General features: G+C 35.0%; 1 protein-coding gene across 1 annotated transcript in view; it reads right to left on the bottom strand.

The window, feature by feature from the left end:
• The window catches only part of LOC149549242 (uncharacterized), a 67,409-nt gene extending 52,727 nt beyond the window's left edge, over window positions 1-14,682 (bottom strand). The window contains exon 1 of the mRNA XM_089792658.1: window positions 14,184-14,682. Within this exon, the coding sequence (XP_089648784.1) occupies window positions 14,184-14,540 (357 nt within the window). The 5' untranslated portion in view covers window positions 14,541-14,682. The remainder of the gene's footprint in view (window positions 1-14,183) is intronic.
• Window positions 14,683-16,331: the final 1,649 nt, after the last annotated feature.

Raw genomic sequence — 16,331 nt, 5'->3', positions numbered from 1 at the left:
GGAGTTAGCTCAATATATGTTCCTAATCACTATTTGGGAAGAATTAAATCATTAAAGTGGTTGACTATGAAGAAAACACACACATATACAACGAGACGGAGTAATCAACTTTTACTTTTAGTAAGTCTCAAAGCAATGAACAAAGCAGTCACACAATTAAAATTTAACAAAAGAAGACATGATGCACACAATTTTTCATGTAAACCCTTGGGGGAGAAACCACAACAATATTGTTTTTTATATATAACTCCTTGCAACTTTGTAGTCTCTAACCCACAATAGACACCAATCCCGTCCACTAAGCTCCGACTCGGCAAGAAATTCCCATCTCTTGAATAAAAGGCTCCAAAACTCATATCTTACCAAGTGGCTCCAACCTTCAAAAGGGTGATAATGATGTTGGATCTAGCATAGATCCTTTTAAGGACTTCAAGAATTTGCCTACTCTTTCTCACAAATTTTCCTTGAGAGTCTGCTCTAAAGTCATGACTCAGATCTGAAAATTAATCTTCAATAGTGTCATCACAAATCGAATATCTTCCTCCACAATAAATCTACACTAGGTCTGCAATAATCTTCATGAAAATACTCTCCCTACTTGCATCATTTCGCCCTCTCGGTGAGGTATTAACCTTGTAAATCAACTAACATGCAGGTCTGATTTTTCATCCTAGATCTTCTCTTTCTACATTTTATCTTTGCTCTGAATCAGAAGAATCTTTAAATGAATCGCTTAACAGAAATGACCACAATAACCTTTCTTTTATATCCATCAATCGCACAGCCTAAGTTAGCCTAGAGGTGGAGAACTTGTGCTCTTGAAAGAGAGGTTATAAGTATCATCGGTAATTATTGTGTAGCCGACGGGATGTATGTCGTCGGGCCCTTCGGGAAGGTTCTTGTTATGTAGCCGACGGCCCTTCAAGAAGGTTCTTAGGAAAGTATTTATACACCCTCCAGGATCATTGTAATTATCATCATAAGCATAATGTAATATCTTTGGCATGTGCGAATAATAAAAGGAGTACTGTTGTTCTTGTTCATTGTCTAAATGCATTAATCTATTTACCCCATGCAGTAAACAATAAGTTCAAACTTCTCAAGGGTTAAGGTATGTATGCCTCATTTGTAGCACAGTTAGGAGTACAGTGCACTCCCATATTATTGTCACCAAATAAAGACCCAAAAACAAATGGTTGATATCGTGGATTATAAGAACCCTTTACTTTTCCTTTCAAGTGCTGCAAATAACGATTTATTCCAAAGAGGTTGACTAATAAGTATTTATTATATATTTTATTATTTTATTCGTTCTTCAAGTTTGCCCATGCCACGGGAATGGAGAATGTATTTTAATAAAAAAACCATTCCTAATGACCCTTCAATATCAATTGCTATTCTAGAAAGGTTTGCTCAAAAAAATTAATATTTCTTATGCGCTGTCAAATAATGGTTATTGTGCATTGAGTGCAAGTCGGCCAGGTAAGAAATCGTCATTTAGTTATCAAAAATCCCTTGCCCAAAATGGGTTTAGATAACAAAGGAGGTCGGAATTTTTACTAACATTAACATTTACATACATAAAGGGAGCTTGGCCTTACTAAGATCTCTCATATATCTGCTTGTATAAACCTTTTGTAGATCTGTTTTGTTTTTGTTTTTTTGACAAGATCACAACTCAAATTTGGCATCAATGACAACAAAAACTCTAACGAAGTAACCTTCATGATATCCCCTAGATTTTTTAGGGGGATTTTGACATAATAGATCACAGTGAATATAAGCCTGTTGGTTTAGACACTGATTGGAAGGGAAGTGAAAAGTTTTTTTTGGGTATCAAAAGGAAAAAAAAAGCTGAATTTATTTGATCTTTTAGAGGGGCTTAAAAAGGGAAAGTAAAGGAATTTGGCATACATGGTGTAATTTCAAATAAGGCAACAACAGATCTATTGTAGACCTGATAGATTTTATGCAAATATAGACCTATTCTCATTTCACTTAGTGGAAAAAGAATGCAAAGTGAAGGTCCACCCTAGCAATCTATCTGATCACAACCCTATTGAGGGGACAAATCTAACTAATAACTCTATCTGATTACCACCCAGTTGAGGTGAAGAATTTAAGTAATAATGATAGATCTTCTAACTTTAAAAGAAGCAATCTCTTTCATGCTAAATACTTTAGTATTGAACATAGAGAACTGTAATTGGTAATGATGTCATATTTACTTCAAGAGAAATTAATAGGCCTCTCCTAAAAACATGTTCTCCTATTGAAACATGGAACACAAATGTCAGTAGCTAGTCTATTTTGTTTCAAAGCATAGAGAAGAAAAAAGTATTATAGGAAAGGAAAGCAAAATTAGCCCTTCAGAATAAGCTTTGTTCTCTTTAACAATCTTTACAAGATGAACCTGCTAATGAGGTCCTAATTGCCGAGTTGAGCTTCAAATGGTGACAAAGGATCTATTTTTTAATTCAATTATATCAAATGGAGAAATATCAAAAAAAGAATCAATGGGATTTGGAATGATGATAAGATGGTAAAAGAGCCAAAAGAAATTGTCAATCAATTTTTTCATTTTTATACAAAAAAATTCTCTTTTTAGGGAAATGGTTATAAAAACATTAAGGCTAGGGACTGCTGCAAAAAATTCACACTTGAGAAAAATTTAGTGATGTAGTAGAGCAACTTTACAGAAACATATCTAAGGATGTAATTATACATGGAATCTTGTCACTTAAGAATAAGAAGTCACCTGGGGCTGATGGTTTTTCTTAAGAATTCTACAAAAAAACACCATCAGATAAGTGAGGACCTATTGTAGGTATACATGGAGGCCACACACATAGGCTCTCTTGGTAGCAATATCAATAGAGGTACGATAGGACTGTTACCTAAGAATTGTGGTAAGTCATTAATAAAGAATTGGCCGATAGGACTATTACCTAAGGATGGTGGTAAGTCATTAATAAAGAATTGGCACCTTGTAACATTGTTTAATGTCCCATACAAGATTCTTGCTAAGGTAATAGCTTTCAGATTAATTGATGTCCTTCCTATTTCCATTAGTAAGACTCAAAATGGTTTCATTATTGAGAGATATATTCTTGAGAACCTAATCACAAGCTAGGAAGCAATAGAGTGGGGCCAAAACTCCTGACCATGATTTGAGTATGCTACTTTTAGATTTTGGAACGGCCTATTATAGAGTGGAATGGCCTTTTGTGGTCATGACCTTAGAGGATTTTAGTTTTGCAACTAATGTTTTCAACATGGCCAAGACTCTCTTTCGTGATGTTTTGGCACAAGTTGATGTGAATGGTACCCTATCTGAAACATTTAGCGTTTATAGATTTGCTAGAAAGAAGTGCCCTTGGCCCATACCCTCGTTGTCAAAGCCTTTGATGCTATTTATTACCTTCGGAAAAATGCAAGCTTGGGGCCTTCTGTGCAAGGTATTACACTTCCTAATCAAGATAATTTACATGTACAATTTGCAAATGACACTACAATGTTTGCCACTATGTTGCCGGATTCCACTGTTGAAGGTTGGATATTGATTCTGGTACAGCTCATATACAGATTCCACCCAGATTTTGCTTGGATTCTAGCAAGATTCCAGACAAGAATCTGGATTCTGGAATCCAAGCAGAATCCAAGGGAATTCAAGGATGTGGGTGCCCAAAAATGGGGCCCACATTGCAATTTTCTTTAGAAGGCTTCTAACCCTGATTGGACCCGTCAAGCATACCTAAAAGCTAAGTCACAAGGTTCGAATTCAAATTTGAGTTCGTCGATCATTAAATTCGGAGGAAATTGGGCAAGGGTAAAAATTCGGAAAAAAAATCGACATTGAAATAAAGTTATATAAATTATTGATTTAATATAAGTAATATATCCAAAAAATTGTCAAAATAATCAGACATTGCTCAATAATTAATCTAAATAAGTCAATATTATTTTAAAATAAAATAATATTATTATAAATAACAATATTATATTAAATATCATAAAATTTGAATGAAGTTCAGAAAGCATGAAAAGTGGTTAAATTTGAACCTCATGGATGAAATTCATCGAATCCTGTGACATCACCTAAAAGGCATTTGATGCTCATTCATCTCTAAAGCATTTTTCACCATTTTGGTTTTCTCCTAGAGCTGTAGCATTTTTCTTATGCGAACACTATAGAGGACTAAGACCACATCAAGACTTGGGAATCGTTGGAGATGGCAAATTTAGTAGGCAAAGGTAAGTCAATGTTCATTTTTATAAAGTTTTTTAAGAAGTTTCAATTGTTTTTTTTATGCTTATTAAGGGGTTATAGTGCTGATTTTTTTCCAATAGTGTGCTGAGTTTTATTTTCAATTTTAAGTTCATTACTCAAGGTTTGACAAAATGGCTGGAAGTGGAAGTGGAAACTCTAGTTCAGTTGTCTAGGCAAGCCCTTTTAAAATTGATGCAAGTTCACCATTTTGGCATTACACAACAACGATTGGGGCAGTGACTAGTCGTGGGCGTTACCTTTGGTGATGTAACCATTCCAATGTAGAGTATTCCAGCTAATACTATTGACTGAAACCTCACTTTATTCACAACACTAGAAAAGGAATGAAAACTTGTAAGGAGAAAAATGGGAATGGGCGGCCAACTTACTTAATCCTACAATATGCTATAGAACAAGACGAAGCCAATAGGAGAACCAATAAAGGAAAGATTGACTGCTCCAACCCATGGCTAGACAGACTCAAGGAGGCCTCCTAGTAACTTGGTAAAATTTGCTGGCCCACATTTGTTCTTGTCAGCGCCACCACCTTCTAAACCGGAAAATGTTCCATGGAAAAGATGCCCATTGGATATGGCCTTCCAAAATGAAATAAGGGATGTTGTTGATCAGAACATTACTCATTGCTTATATAAAAATGGGCTTCCATTTAACTTTGCTAGCTCACCTTATTGGCAAGAAATGGTGAATACCCTTTACAAGGCACCTACTGCTTATGTAAGTCTTGGGTACAAAATGGTGAGAGCCATCTTATTGTCGAAAGAGAAAGCCTCAATAGAGACACAATTGAAAGTGATGGAGAATACATGGGTGAAAACAATTGTATCCATCATTTCTGGTGGATGGAAAGATTGCAACAATAGCCCCTTGATAAATATTAAAGCAGTGACACCTAAAGGGACGATGTTCTTGAAGGTAGTGGATTGTGAGTGGCAAGCGAAAGATGAAAGTTTCATTGCCAAAATCCTTATGGAATCAATTGAGATGATGGGAGCTGCAATTGTTATCCAAGCCATAATGGACAATGCTAAAAGTTGTAGGGCAATTGGGGCTATAGTCAGGGCCACATATAATCACGTTTTGTGGACACCATGTTCAATCCACTTAATTTAATCATGAAAAAGATTGGCACTCAAATTGACTGGGTTAATATTATTAACACAATGGCTAAGGAGTTATAAATGTTTATGACTAATCATCATATGACACAAGCCACATTCAGCACCTTCTCTTCATTAGAGTTGTTGAAGGTAATTTAAATTTGATTTTATTTTTTTTATTTTTATGTTAAATTTTATAGATGAGCTTGAAATATGATATGTATGTTTTGTGCCATCATTGGTTGCTGAAACACAATTTGCGTCTCACACAATCGTCTTAAAATGACTTGTGAAGGCACGAGAGGCCTTAAGTGCGGTTATCAACACTTTGTGAAGTGTATGGAGGTAATCAAACACAAAAAAAGCTAAAAAAGTAACAGCATTGATCCTTGATGATGAATGGTGGAAATGTGCGGAATATGTTTTGAAATTCACCAACTCCATCATAAGCCCAATTAGACTTTCTGAAACTGATAGCCCGTGTTTGGGTGAAATTTATGATGACATGGGCACCATGGTGGAGCACATAAAAAGAATAATAGTGGGAAAGGAACATGGTACATACAGATTCTTTTTGAAGTGGAAAAAATTATTAGTGACCATTATAACAACATGACCATCCCCTTACATCTCTTGGTGTATGCTTTGTTGCTACGGTTTTATAGCCAAGAGATAATTTCACAACCAAATAGGGTGGCACCATATAGAGATGTAGAGGTTGCTGCTAGTTACAAGGCCGTATTTTCAAAGATGTATCATGATGATGATGAAACATTGTCCTCGCCAAGTTTGCCCGATTCGCATCTACCAAATATCATGACACTACCGCTCTTCATGCTCAATATAGGATGGATGTTGATGAATGGCGGTATGTACATGGTCAACGCTTCCCTTTCTTGCAACTTCTTGCAATTAAACTTCTCTCCCAAGTATGTTTCTTTTTTTTCTTTTTTTTGTTGTTCTTCAATTTTGAATTTTCATTTAATTGTGATGCTATTGTATTCAATTTAATTAAAATACTAAATCTAAACATTGTTTGCTAACTCAACAGATACAAAAAAAAAAAATCAGCTGAGCAAAATTGGAGTGCATTATCCATCCACTCGGTTAAGCGCAATCGCATGGATTTAGCATGAATATTGCGTGTGATTAAAATTGGTAATGACATTTTGAGACTCTTGCAAAGTATGATTATGATATAACATATATTGACAATTATGGATTTATCATTTTACCAGAATCATGCTTCTAACTTATTATTATATGTTTGAAGTTTTGAACCAATGATAGATAAACATTGACATGTTACATGTATGAATATATGAATATACATATAGACATACACTGATATATACATATTTATCTGTGGTAACAGAATCGGCCCCAAAAAAAGCATTTTGAATCCCCGAATCTGAATCCAAATCCAAATCCAATTATGTATCCAAACCCAAACAAGAACCAAGATCGGCTACTTAGAGTTGCTACATTGAACGAAAGGAATGTTGACAACTTAATGAGTAGACTTGAGATCTTTCGTTAAGCCTTGGTTACAGAAATCTCTATGGCCAAATCAATGGTGTTACTGTTGAAGGACAAATCTCCTGACTGGTTTGATAAAATAGTCTTCACTGAGGTGGCCTAGTAATTTGCGGTTAATCCTTGTCCTAAAAGCATGTGAACTGGATTAAAGACGTTATTGATACAAAAATTGCTAAGTGGAATTAGAATTATCTTTCTCTGGCAAGAAGCCTTCGAGTTTATCAAAAAAAAAAAATCTTCTTATAGCCTCAAGCTTCATTTTAGCTATTTTGTAGTTATCAAGCAAATAAAATTCAGAAAAAAGTCAGGTCCTTTATATTATCAGATGGTAAAGCCAAGAATAAAAGGCACTCAATGAAGTGGGGCTAGCATTGTGCTAGCAAATTGCAAGGAGGTCTTGGGCTCAAAGACCTGAAGATGCATGGTATCTGCTTGCCAGTCAAGGGGACTATAAAATACCTAGAGGATAATAAGTAATAAGCCATGGAAACTCCTTGTCAAGGAGGACATACAGATGGCCTCACCTAAACATACTAAAGGTTAGAATGGTTTGACTATCTTGACTACCTGTTTGGCAGTTTCTCTGTTGTCCCTGCTAGATCTAATGTTTTGGAGTGGAAGACTTGGGAATGTATTAGAGAGAACGATTAACGGCTGTAGTTTCTACAACAATGTGAATACCAAAATCTTTACTAATAGATCAGTATGGTGGAATCTTTACAACAAGGACAAACCCCTTACCTTATTGCAGGGTTGCTCTCCTAAAGTTTGGTAGTTCAAAGGAATTAAAAGTTTTGCACGTATTTTTGACAATTCACAGTTGACATCTTGGTCCAATCTGAGCACCTAGAAAGAGCTTCCACAGTCCAATTGGAGGACATATTCCATGATAAGAGAAGCATGTAAACTACAACATTTTCCTATTAGGTCTGCCTCTGATAAGAGAAAATCAATAATGCTAGAAGAAGTGATGGTACCTTGCTGAACAAAATAACCTCAAAATCGATTAACAGCTCCATGGTGGATGTTAGTGTATGCACCCAAAAATGGTCGCCCAGACTATGGGCCCCCATTATTCAATTTATCAAATTTTCTGAATCAGTGGTTTGTAATATTTTATTAAATCAATTAAAATCAATTTTTTTGATCAAATTCGATTTATTTCATTTCTAAGATTGATCATTTTATTCCAAGTCTTATTTAATTAAAAGAAAATCTTCTCTTTTAATTAAATAAAATAAAATCCCCATTTAATTAAAAGAAAACCTCTCTTTTAATTAAACAGTTCATCCACATTTAATTAATTAAGAGAAAAACCTCTCTTTTAATTTAATTAAATATCTTCTATTTAATTAAAAAGAACTTGCTCCCTTTTAATTAAATAAAAATCCCACTTAAATATCTCTTTTGATGAAAAAAGGAAATAAAATAAATTCTTTTTATTTAATTTCTCTACACTTAAAAATGTGATCTAAGTGGGATTTATCTTTCCACTTTCTCCTCAACCACTCCTCTTTTCTAATTGGTGGAATCTTGTCTCACATGGATCACCACTTTCTTCTCAACCACTCCTCTTTTCTCATTGGTGGAATTTTGTCTCACATGGATCAAGCTCTATTATCCCATATTGGTTGTGAGAAGCCTCTCACCTCCATAATTTCCTTTATAAGGGAGAGCCCTCTCCTCATGTTAGAGACCCATGATTATGCTATCGTTATGCTGCAGGTTTGAAGACCAATTTTTGAAGGAGTTTGAATACAAAAGCTTTTTGTGGAGAACTATTTTCTTGTCTTTTTCTCTCTTTCACCCATCATGGGCTTTTAACTTAGATCTTGTATTTATAGATTAGATTTTGCTTTCATAGATTAGATCTTATTTTCATGCATATTTGAAGATCATGGAGACTAGCATTCTTGCTTTTCCTCGTTGAATCTCTCATCTCATGGTGTACTTGCACGGGCACAAAAATAGGTCAAACTGAGGGCCTCCATTGCAAACCCTTGCACTCTATGAGTAGAGAGCTATGGATCGATTTGTGAGGGCTCATTCTTGAGTTTTCTTACATGTAATGATTCATAGAAGTGTGACAACATTTTAGCACACAGTTAGTACTATGACAGACACCTCAGAGAATGCTGGAATCTGAACCTTACTCCTTCCCAAGAGTTTAAGATTCTTATTCATCTGTGGTGTAGTGTTGTAGAACCAAAGAAAGCAAGTTTCAAATGGCTTCTCTCATTGAAAAACCATGGCTTCTCTCGTTGAAAAACCATCCCTTGTATAAATCGGATGTCAATCTTTGCCCATTATGAAAGGTTCCAGAAAATGGTGAGCATGCCTTTTTTGAGTGCTTGTTTGCAAAAGAAGTTTGATCCATTTTCTTGTCTAGCTTAATTGATTAGCCTCTTAATTATAGTCAGTGTACTTCTGAAATTTAGGTTGGATGTATTAAAGATCTTAATTTCTATTGAAATTCTTCAGGCTTTATGGAAGGTTAGGGATGGTGACTGGTATCAAGGCTGGATAAGGAAACTTAACTGAATCTTTTAGAAGACTCATTTTCAGGACTGTGAGTATGCAGGTAACTTTCACATTTGGAACTTTAAGAGATGGATTTGGTGGGATGAGGGACTTTGATCACTTGGTTACTAGCACACCTGAGGCAATTTTGCTGGTCATTGGACTGCTTCATGGGAGAATACTGATGATTTTTTTGAATGCCTTATGGAGTTCCAGAACTAGAAGAACAAGAAGCACCACGTCACTGTCCTCAAAGACTTGGATATCAGAGATGGGAATAAAAAATTTACTCCTAAAGAAGATGACTTTATCATTGAACCTCCTGGGGGTTGTTTTGATATGGATGTTCTTAGTGACAGAGTTGTTGAGATTCTAGCTAAAGATCTTGTATTTTGATGCCCTATTTGCAGAGACAGATTTGGTGGAGTGAGGGACTTTGATCACTCAGTTACTAGCAGACCTGAGGCAATTTTTTCAATGTCTTCATGGAGTTCAAGAACCAGAACAGCAAGAAGCACCAGGTCACTTTTGTCAAAAAATTGGATAATCAGATATGGGAATAAAGTTTTTACTCCTAATGAAGATGACTTTATCTCTGACCCTACCAGGGACTGTTTTGATGTGGATGTTCTTAGTGACAGAGTTGTCAAAGACTTTGGGTGTGAAGACTTGCATTTTGATGCCCTGTTTGCATAGAATACTGTAACAGGCCATCTCCATTTTGATTTGTTCATGATACCTAACAAGCATTCTATTGAAATTCTGTGGGCTTTATGGAAGGTTAGGAATGATGATTGGTATCAAGGCCGGATGAGGAAACTTAATTGAGTCTTTTAGAAGACACATTTTCAGTACTGTGAGCATGCTGGTTAACTTTCACATTTGAAACCTTCAGAGACAGATTTGGTGGGATGAGTGCCTTTGATCACTCAGTTACAAGCAGATCTGAGGAAATTTTTAATAGTCATTAGACTGCTTCAAGGAAGAGTACTGATGATTTTTTGAATGCCTTCATGAAGTTCCAGAAAATTAAGATTTTACTCCTAACAAAGATGATTTTATCACTGAGCCTCCCAGTGACTGTTTTGATATGAATGTTCTTAGTGACAGAGTTGTTAGAGACTTTGGGTGAAGATCTTGCATTTTGACACCACTGTTTGCAGAGAATACTGTGACAATGATTTGTTCACGATACCTAACAAGCATTCTACAGGTGACAGTACACATAGGTGCAGTTCTTTGTTTGTACCAGACTATATAAAGCGGGCTGCTTCAGACGTGGGTATGCTTGCAGCTATGCGGTACAAGATTTTGCTTATATGGTGGTTCTATGTTCCCATGACAGCTACGAGTGCATGGTTCTATGAGAGTTTGTCATACTCTTGAGTTTGGACTATTCCATCTGCAGATACTATTTTCTCTCCTGATTTTAGTCTGGTTGCAATTCCATACTATCATTCAGATGATACAGGTTAAGTCTGTTGGTTGCTCTTCCAGTATTATTGAGATGTAATCATGAACTGTTATTTGGTGTGACTGAATGTACTCCCACGTTCCCTTTTGGTAATATATTATCAATTCAAAAGAACAAGTTTTCTCCTAAAAGTAAGACAATCAAAAAAATTAAAGAAATGCCCAAGTTCGCAATAAACTCAAATTAGGCAAAACAACATGCAGCAGGCATAAGTGAGCTAAAAACAACAATAATGAGAACTAACCAGAGAAAAATCTATGAACAAGCAAAAAATGTTGGCTTAGCTATTTGTGGTCAATTCTTGGCTCACACTAACATTACCTCATCTAGGAACAATACTAGCTCAAGATGCTGCAAATGAGATAGCAAGCTAAGTAAACTTGATTGTTGGCAAAATTAGGTGGTTAGCACAATTAAGCACAAACAGTTCTGGGATGGTTAAACTCTCATTACATTGCAGTGTTGATAAATATGGGCATCACCTAGATGCAGTGAGTGCTGAGAGAACCATTCAGAGGCTTATTGTGAAACATCATCCAAGAAGCAACACATAATTTGATAAAGTGCGAAAACAGCACTTGTATATAAACAAATTCACTAGGAAGATCTATAATAAATGATCATGTAATGTCCACTTTTTAGAATACTAGGACACTATGTAGGCTAATGAGTGCAAGTACAGATATATGACACAGGGTATTGAATTATGAATGCTACTTAATGAAATATGCATGTGGCCGGTAATTCCAAATGCTATGATAATGGAAATGCACTAATGAATTATGATGTAACAATATGACCCAATGTACATATGCAATGATAACGGAAGTGCACGGATGAATTATATAATGGAGAAGGAAACAAATATATATACAACTGTAGTTCCAATGCCACAAAGGAATACAATGGGTAATTCAATTCTATGACTGCAGCATACTTGGCACTTCAAAAATATATATATTTCAATATATATATATATATATAAACTGGCTGTCTCATTTTTTTAGCAATATGAAATATGCACATTACCCTGTGAGCAGTCTCTGACAGACAATATAATGTATGCTGCAAATACAAGATGAAATGCCATCACTGAGGTTTTATTATAGATTATGCAATCTTCTGTCCTGACGCCGTCTCTGACATATCATATATGTATACTCTTGATTGGTGCCATCTCTGATCTGCGATAATGCTTGCACTTTATGAAGGTTGTGCCAGCAACCATTATGCTCTAATCAAGCGGAATCCACAAAGAGAGTTTGGTTTATAAAATCAATTCTCAAATCATGTTTTTGATAGTTGATCAGCTTTGGTATATTAAAGTTCCCAAGAGGCACGATGAACAGTTGCCAAACCTCATTAACATTTACCCCCATTTGCTAATGGTTAACAAATACAATTTGTATGATTATCGTTAACCGCCATTTGTAAATGGTTAACAATACGATCGTATGGATAATCATATGTCATTGCAAATGAAACACAATAGCCAAGAATCAATGACAAATGAATATATTCATCACTGAGAATTTCATTTTCTAATAATCTTTGTATAACTTAATTATGATTTGTTCGGTATTGATGCCGACATGACCCTCCCATATGAATTGATATGCATTTCACTTGTCTATGACCAATCGATACTTGATGATGATTGACTATTGCTTGTTTTTGTCCTAATACGGTTGGCTTGTATAATTGTATGGAGTCATACATCTTGCAATCATAGTCACGATAAGTATGTATGGAATTCTCTAAATCACTAACATGTTTGTCTATCATTTCTGAGGCTTTGCAAACTTCTTAATTTAGGTGACAATATTCTCCCAAATCAAAATGAGTATGTGTATACACTAGTGTTCTCCAATTACATCGTTGCTGACAATGTTATTAGTTCATCTGTGTTGATAATCTTTGGTGTGTTCAATAAGACCAATGTATAACATTTGCTTCTAAGTCAATTATTCTTTGTCGAATAATGGTTGTCATTATTCACCTTGAGATGTGTTTGGGATTTTTCTCTGTCTCCAGCAAGTTACTGCCATCACATAATGTACCAATTTGAACAATGTTCGCATAATGTATTTTGCCTCTTCCAAGACAACTCAAACTAGAAGAGTACATGAGGTACAACTTCTTTTCAAATTTTATGGGGAAGCTCCTTGAGATGTAAAGTAACACTAGACACTAAGTTATTGACAAACTATATAAATATTAACACAATACAGGAGTTATTAGAAGTTTTATAACTATCTGTCCATCTTTATGCCTCGGGTTTGGTTTTATAACTATCTGCATATCCTTTGTCTCGGGTACAAACACAGGACAACTAACAGCTCTTATCTCACAACCAACAGAACACCACCTTTGCATTGGCTAAAGCAAAAACCTATACAGGATTTGAAAGGAACAGTTACTTCAACAAGAAACAACACATGATTCCAATGATGAAATGGCTAATCCGTGTTTGGAGCTACACTCCAGATAAACAAACAACCTCAATACAAATCCTGAAGTTGTTATCCAATTCCAACCTAATTAATGAAATCAAGATGCTAAATCTAGCCACAAGAATAACAAATTGCACAATACTCAGCAATATATGTGTAGCATCAACTATCATCTAAAATTTAGGTAGTCAAACGTATTTAGCTTACAGTCTATGCCACATATGCCAACTGTGCAGCATCTGGCGAGATAAACTTTGCAATTTGTCACTTCTTTCTCAAGGTTCATTCTTCTGCTATCAGGTTTTGCAAGAAGTTCATTTTGCTCCTCCCTGATCTCGCTTCTTCAACGAAGACAACCAAAGACTCGATCCTCAAGTTAAACTGTTAAAGCTACATTTGTACTGCATAAGGCCTGGGTACCTTTGCACTGCATAAGACCCCAAACCTATTCTATAAATTTAATCCTTATTAACCACGCAGCAAAACTATAACAAACCACTTCCAGTGACAGCACAGAACTAAGTTTTAATTTCAGCTACAATTGATAGTTTTTATACTTGAGCTTTCCGGATCAACCTGACTAGAATAAAAAGCACCCACATTTTGGGTCTCGCTAGTCCCAGCATCATGAAGCCATAAAAACGAATACTAACAAAAACAAGAAGAGATTTTTTAAACCAATATCTTCTATTTCAATCAATTTATCGTTGAAATTAATTCGATCCAACAGAAGCAGTAATCCTACCAATCGCCTGTTAAATGATGGCACTCCTACTAACCATTTTAAATGAAATAAATCACAAGCATACCTGGCCAGGAAAGAGGAAAGCTGAACTGGGTTTGAAGTCAGCAAAGAGGGAATCGCTAACAGAGGTCTGTGCTCCCACTGCAGAGCTCATATACACCTTTAAGCAGGACCTTCTCTCCGCCCATCTCAAATTAAGACCCCTCCCACTCTCTAAACTTAATGAACTTGTGCTCTTCTTCACTGAATGAGCATTGCAAATTCTATTACAAGGTGCTAGAGAGAAAGAAGATGGTGATGACATGGATGCTGCAGAACGCAGGTTGATAGGGGTGAAAGCGCCTGAAATCGCTGTAGACATTTTGAATGACAATGTTTTCCACTTACTTGAATGTTGATGCAACATACAATTTAAGTGCATTCAGCCTATGGTTGTAAGCGGGGATTTTGAAAGCATGGTCGACAGAAACAATGTCTAATTAAAATTCGGAGTTGCTGAGTCCATCCGACGGTGGAGGATGGCTAGGAGGAATAGTTGAGGACGGATATTACAATAAGATGAGTGTTAGTGGTGTCATTTTATGCTTAAAGCTGCTTGGGACGGAGGCTACTAAGTGCTTGGCCGTTGGGGCAGGTGAGCTCTTTAACTGGACACCGCAATGTCATATTTTGGGGGCTTTTTTCAGAAAAAAATCACACAAGTCTTGTTGTGACATTTTCTTTACTTCTAACCACCATAAATAGATATATATATATTGGTCAAGATGGTACTACACTCAGAGATGCTTCTAAGCTGGAAATCGAGAGAATGTGAAAGTAGTCATAATCTTTTCTCAAATCATAGGTAAGTTATAATGTGAGAATTTGTTATCAATCTTGTTAGACTTATAATTGCAACTAAATCTTTTTTTTTTATTATTGCATACAATTTTCATTAAATTCATTATCTATGGCACTAAAATAATTGAGAAAAACTTCTTGATGATTAAATCAGCTATAAGTGACCACAATCCTTATTATAGGATGATTTTTCTTTTATTAATATTGTAATATAATTATTGTTTATTAAGTTTATATTATGTTTTGACAATCTCTAATATAATTGTTGTCTTTTAAATGTGTTCAAAAACTACTTGTCATTCTCATTACTAGATGGTTTTAAAATATGTTATATGAATATAAATGTCTACTAATTATTAAGCTAGTTGTTAAGAATAAATAGTCTGGCTTGAATAAATTTGGATGGAGTTAGTAATTGTTTCTCTATGTACTTTGATTTTATCTTAATATTTTTCTTATCTTTAAATTTATAATATTATTTAAGTATATCAAACATTTATTTACTTTTTACATTGTAAATTATTTCTAATGAACGCCTAACATTAACCCATAATCAATCTTTTCATCCATGTCTTATCATTGTCCAAATATCATCCTTATGGAGATAAAGAACTCTCTTCTCCATGAGGACTAATTAATGAGATTAATGTTGATATAAATATTTTTAAAGTAATTAAAATAATTTTTTTGATTAAAATATTGAGAGATCTCTCTTTGAGGTCTCTCTTGACAATAAAGATAACAAACACTACTATGACAAAGTAGTAACTTACTTATACAAAAGAAATATTTTATCTTTATTACTAACAAATTTAATTGACCTTTTCTAGCTTTAACCTATTTCGAACTAGGGGGAACCTTTGTTACTACCTAATCTATATAAGAGGAATCCAATAAGGGTCGATTGTGTTAGATGTTGTTGCTGCATGTTGAGAACATGGTTAGATGTTTGTGTTAGATGTTGAAGAGATGTTTGATGTGCATTGTTGAGGAAAGTTGGCATTAAAGTTTATCATTGATGTCAACATATTATTTTTTGTTGAAGGGAGTGTATTATGCAATGTCCAATTTAGGTAATTTGGATAATTTGCTTATTACAGTGAAGATCTATTTATAATATTTTTATTGGAGACTCTAAGATGTTTGTAGTTGATGATTGTTGGCCTATAGAGTTTCATGTGATTGTGTGAATGAGTTTTTATCAAGTTTTTTCAGTTACTAGTGTTATAGTGTTCTTGTGTGTAGGGGTTAGGTATTTGGTTTTGTATGAATTGGATTTGATGATTTAGTGGTTGCAATGTTGGTATTATCCTTACGCCTTGTCATTGTGTCTTCAAGTGCAATTGTTCGTGAGTACAACAAGTTATCTTTT

Source organism: Cupressus sempervirens, chromosome 7 (genome assembly GCF_028749045.1).
Source record: "Cupressus sempervirens isolate cs-2001-9-10 chromosome 7, ASM2874904v1, whole genome shotgun sequence".
Classification (NCBI taxonomy): Eukaryota; Viridiplantae; Streptophyta; class Pinopsida; order Cupressales; family Cupressaceae; genus Cupressus; species Cupressus sempervirens.
Note: the sequence above shows the minus strand (reverse complement) of the source record. Positions and strands in the feature narration are given on the sequence as shown.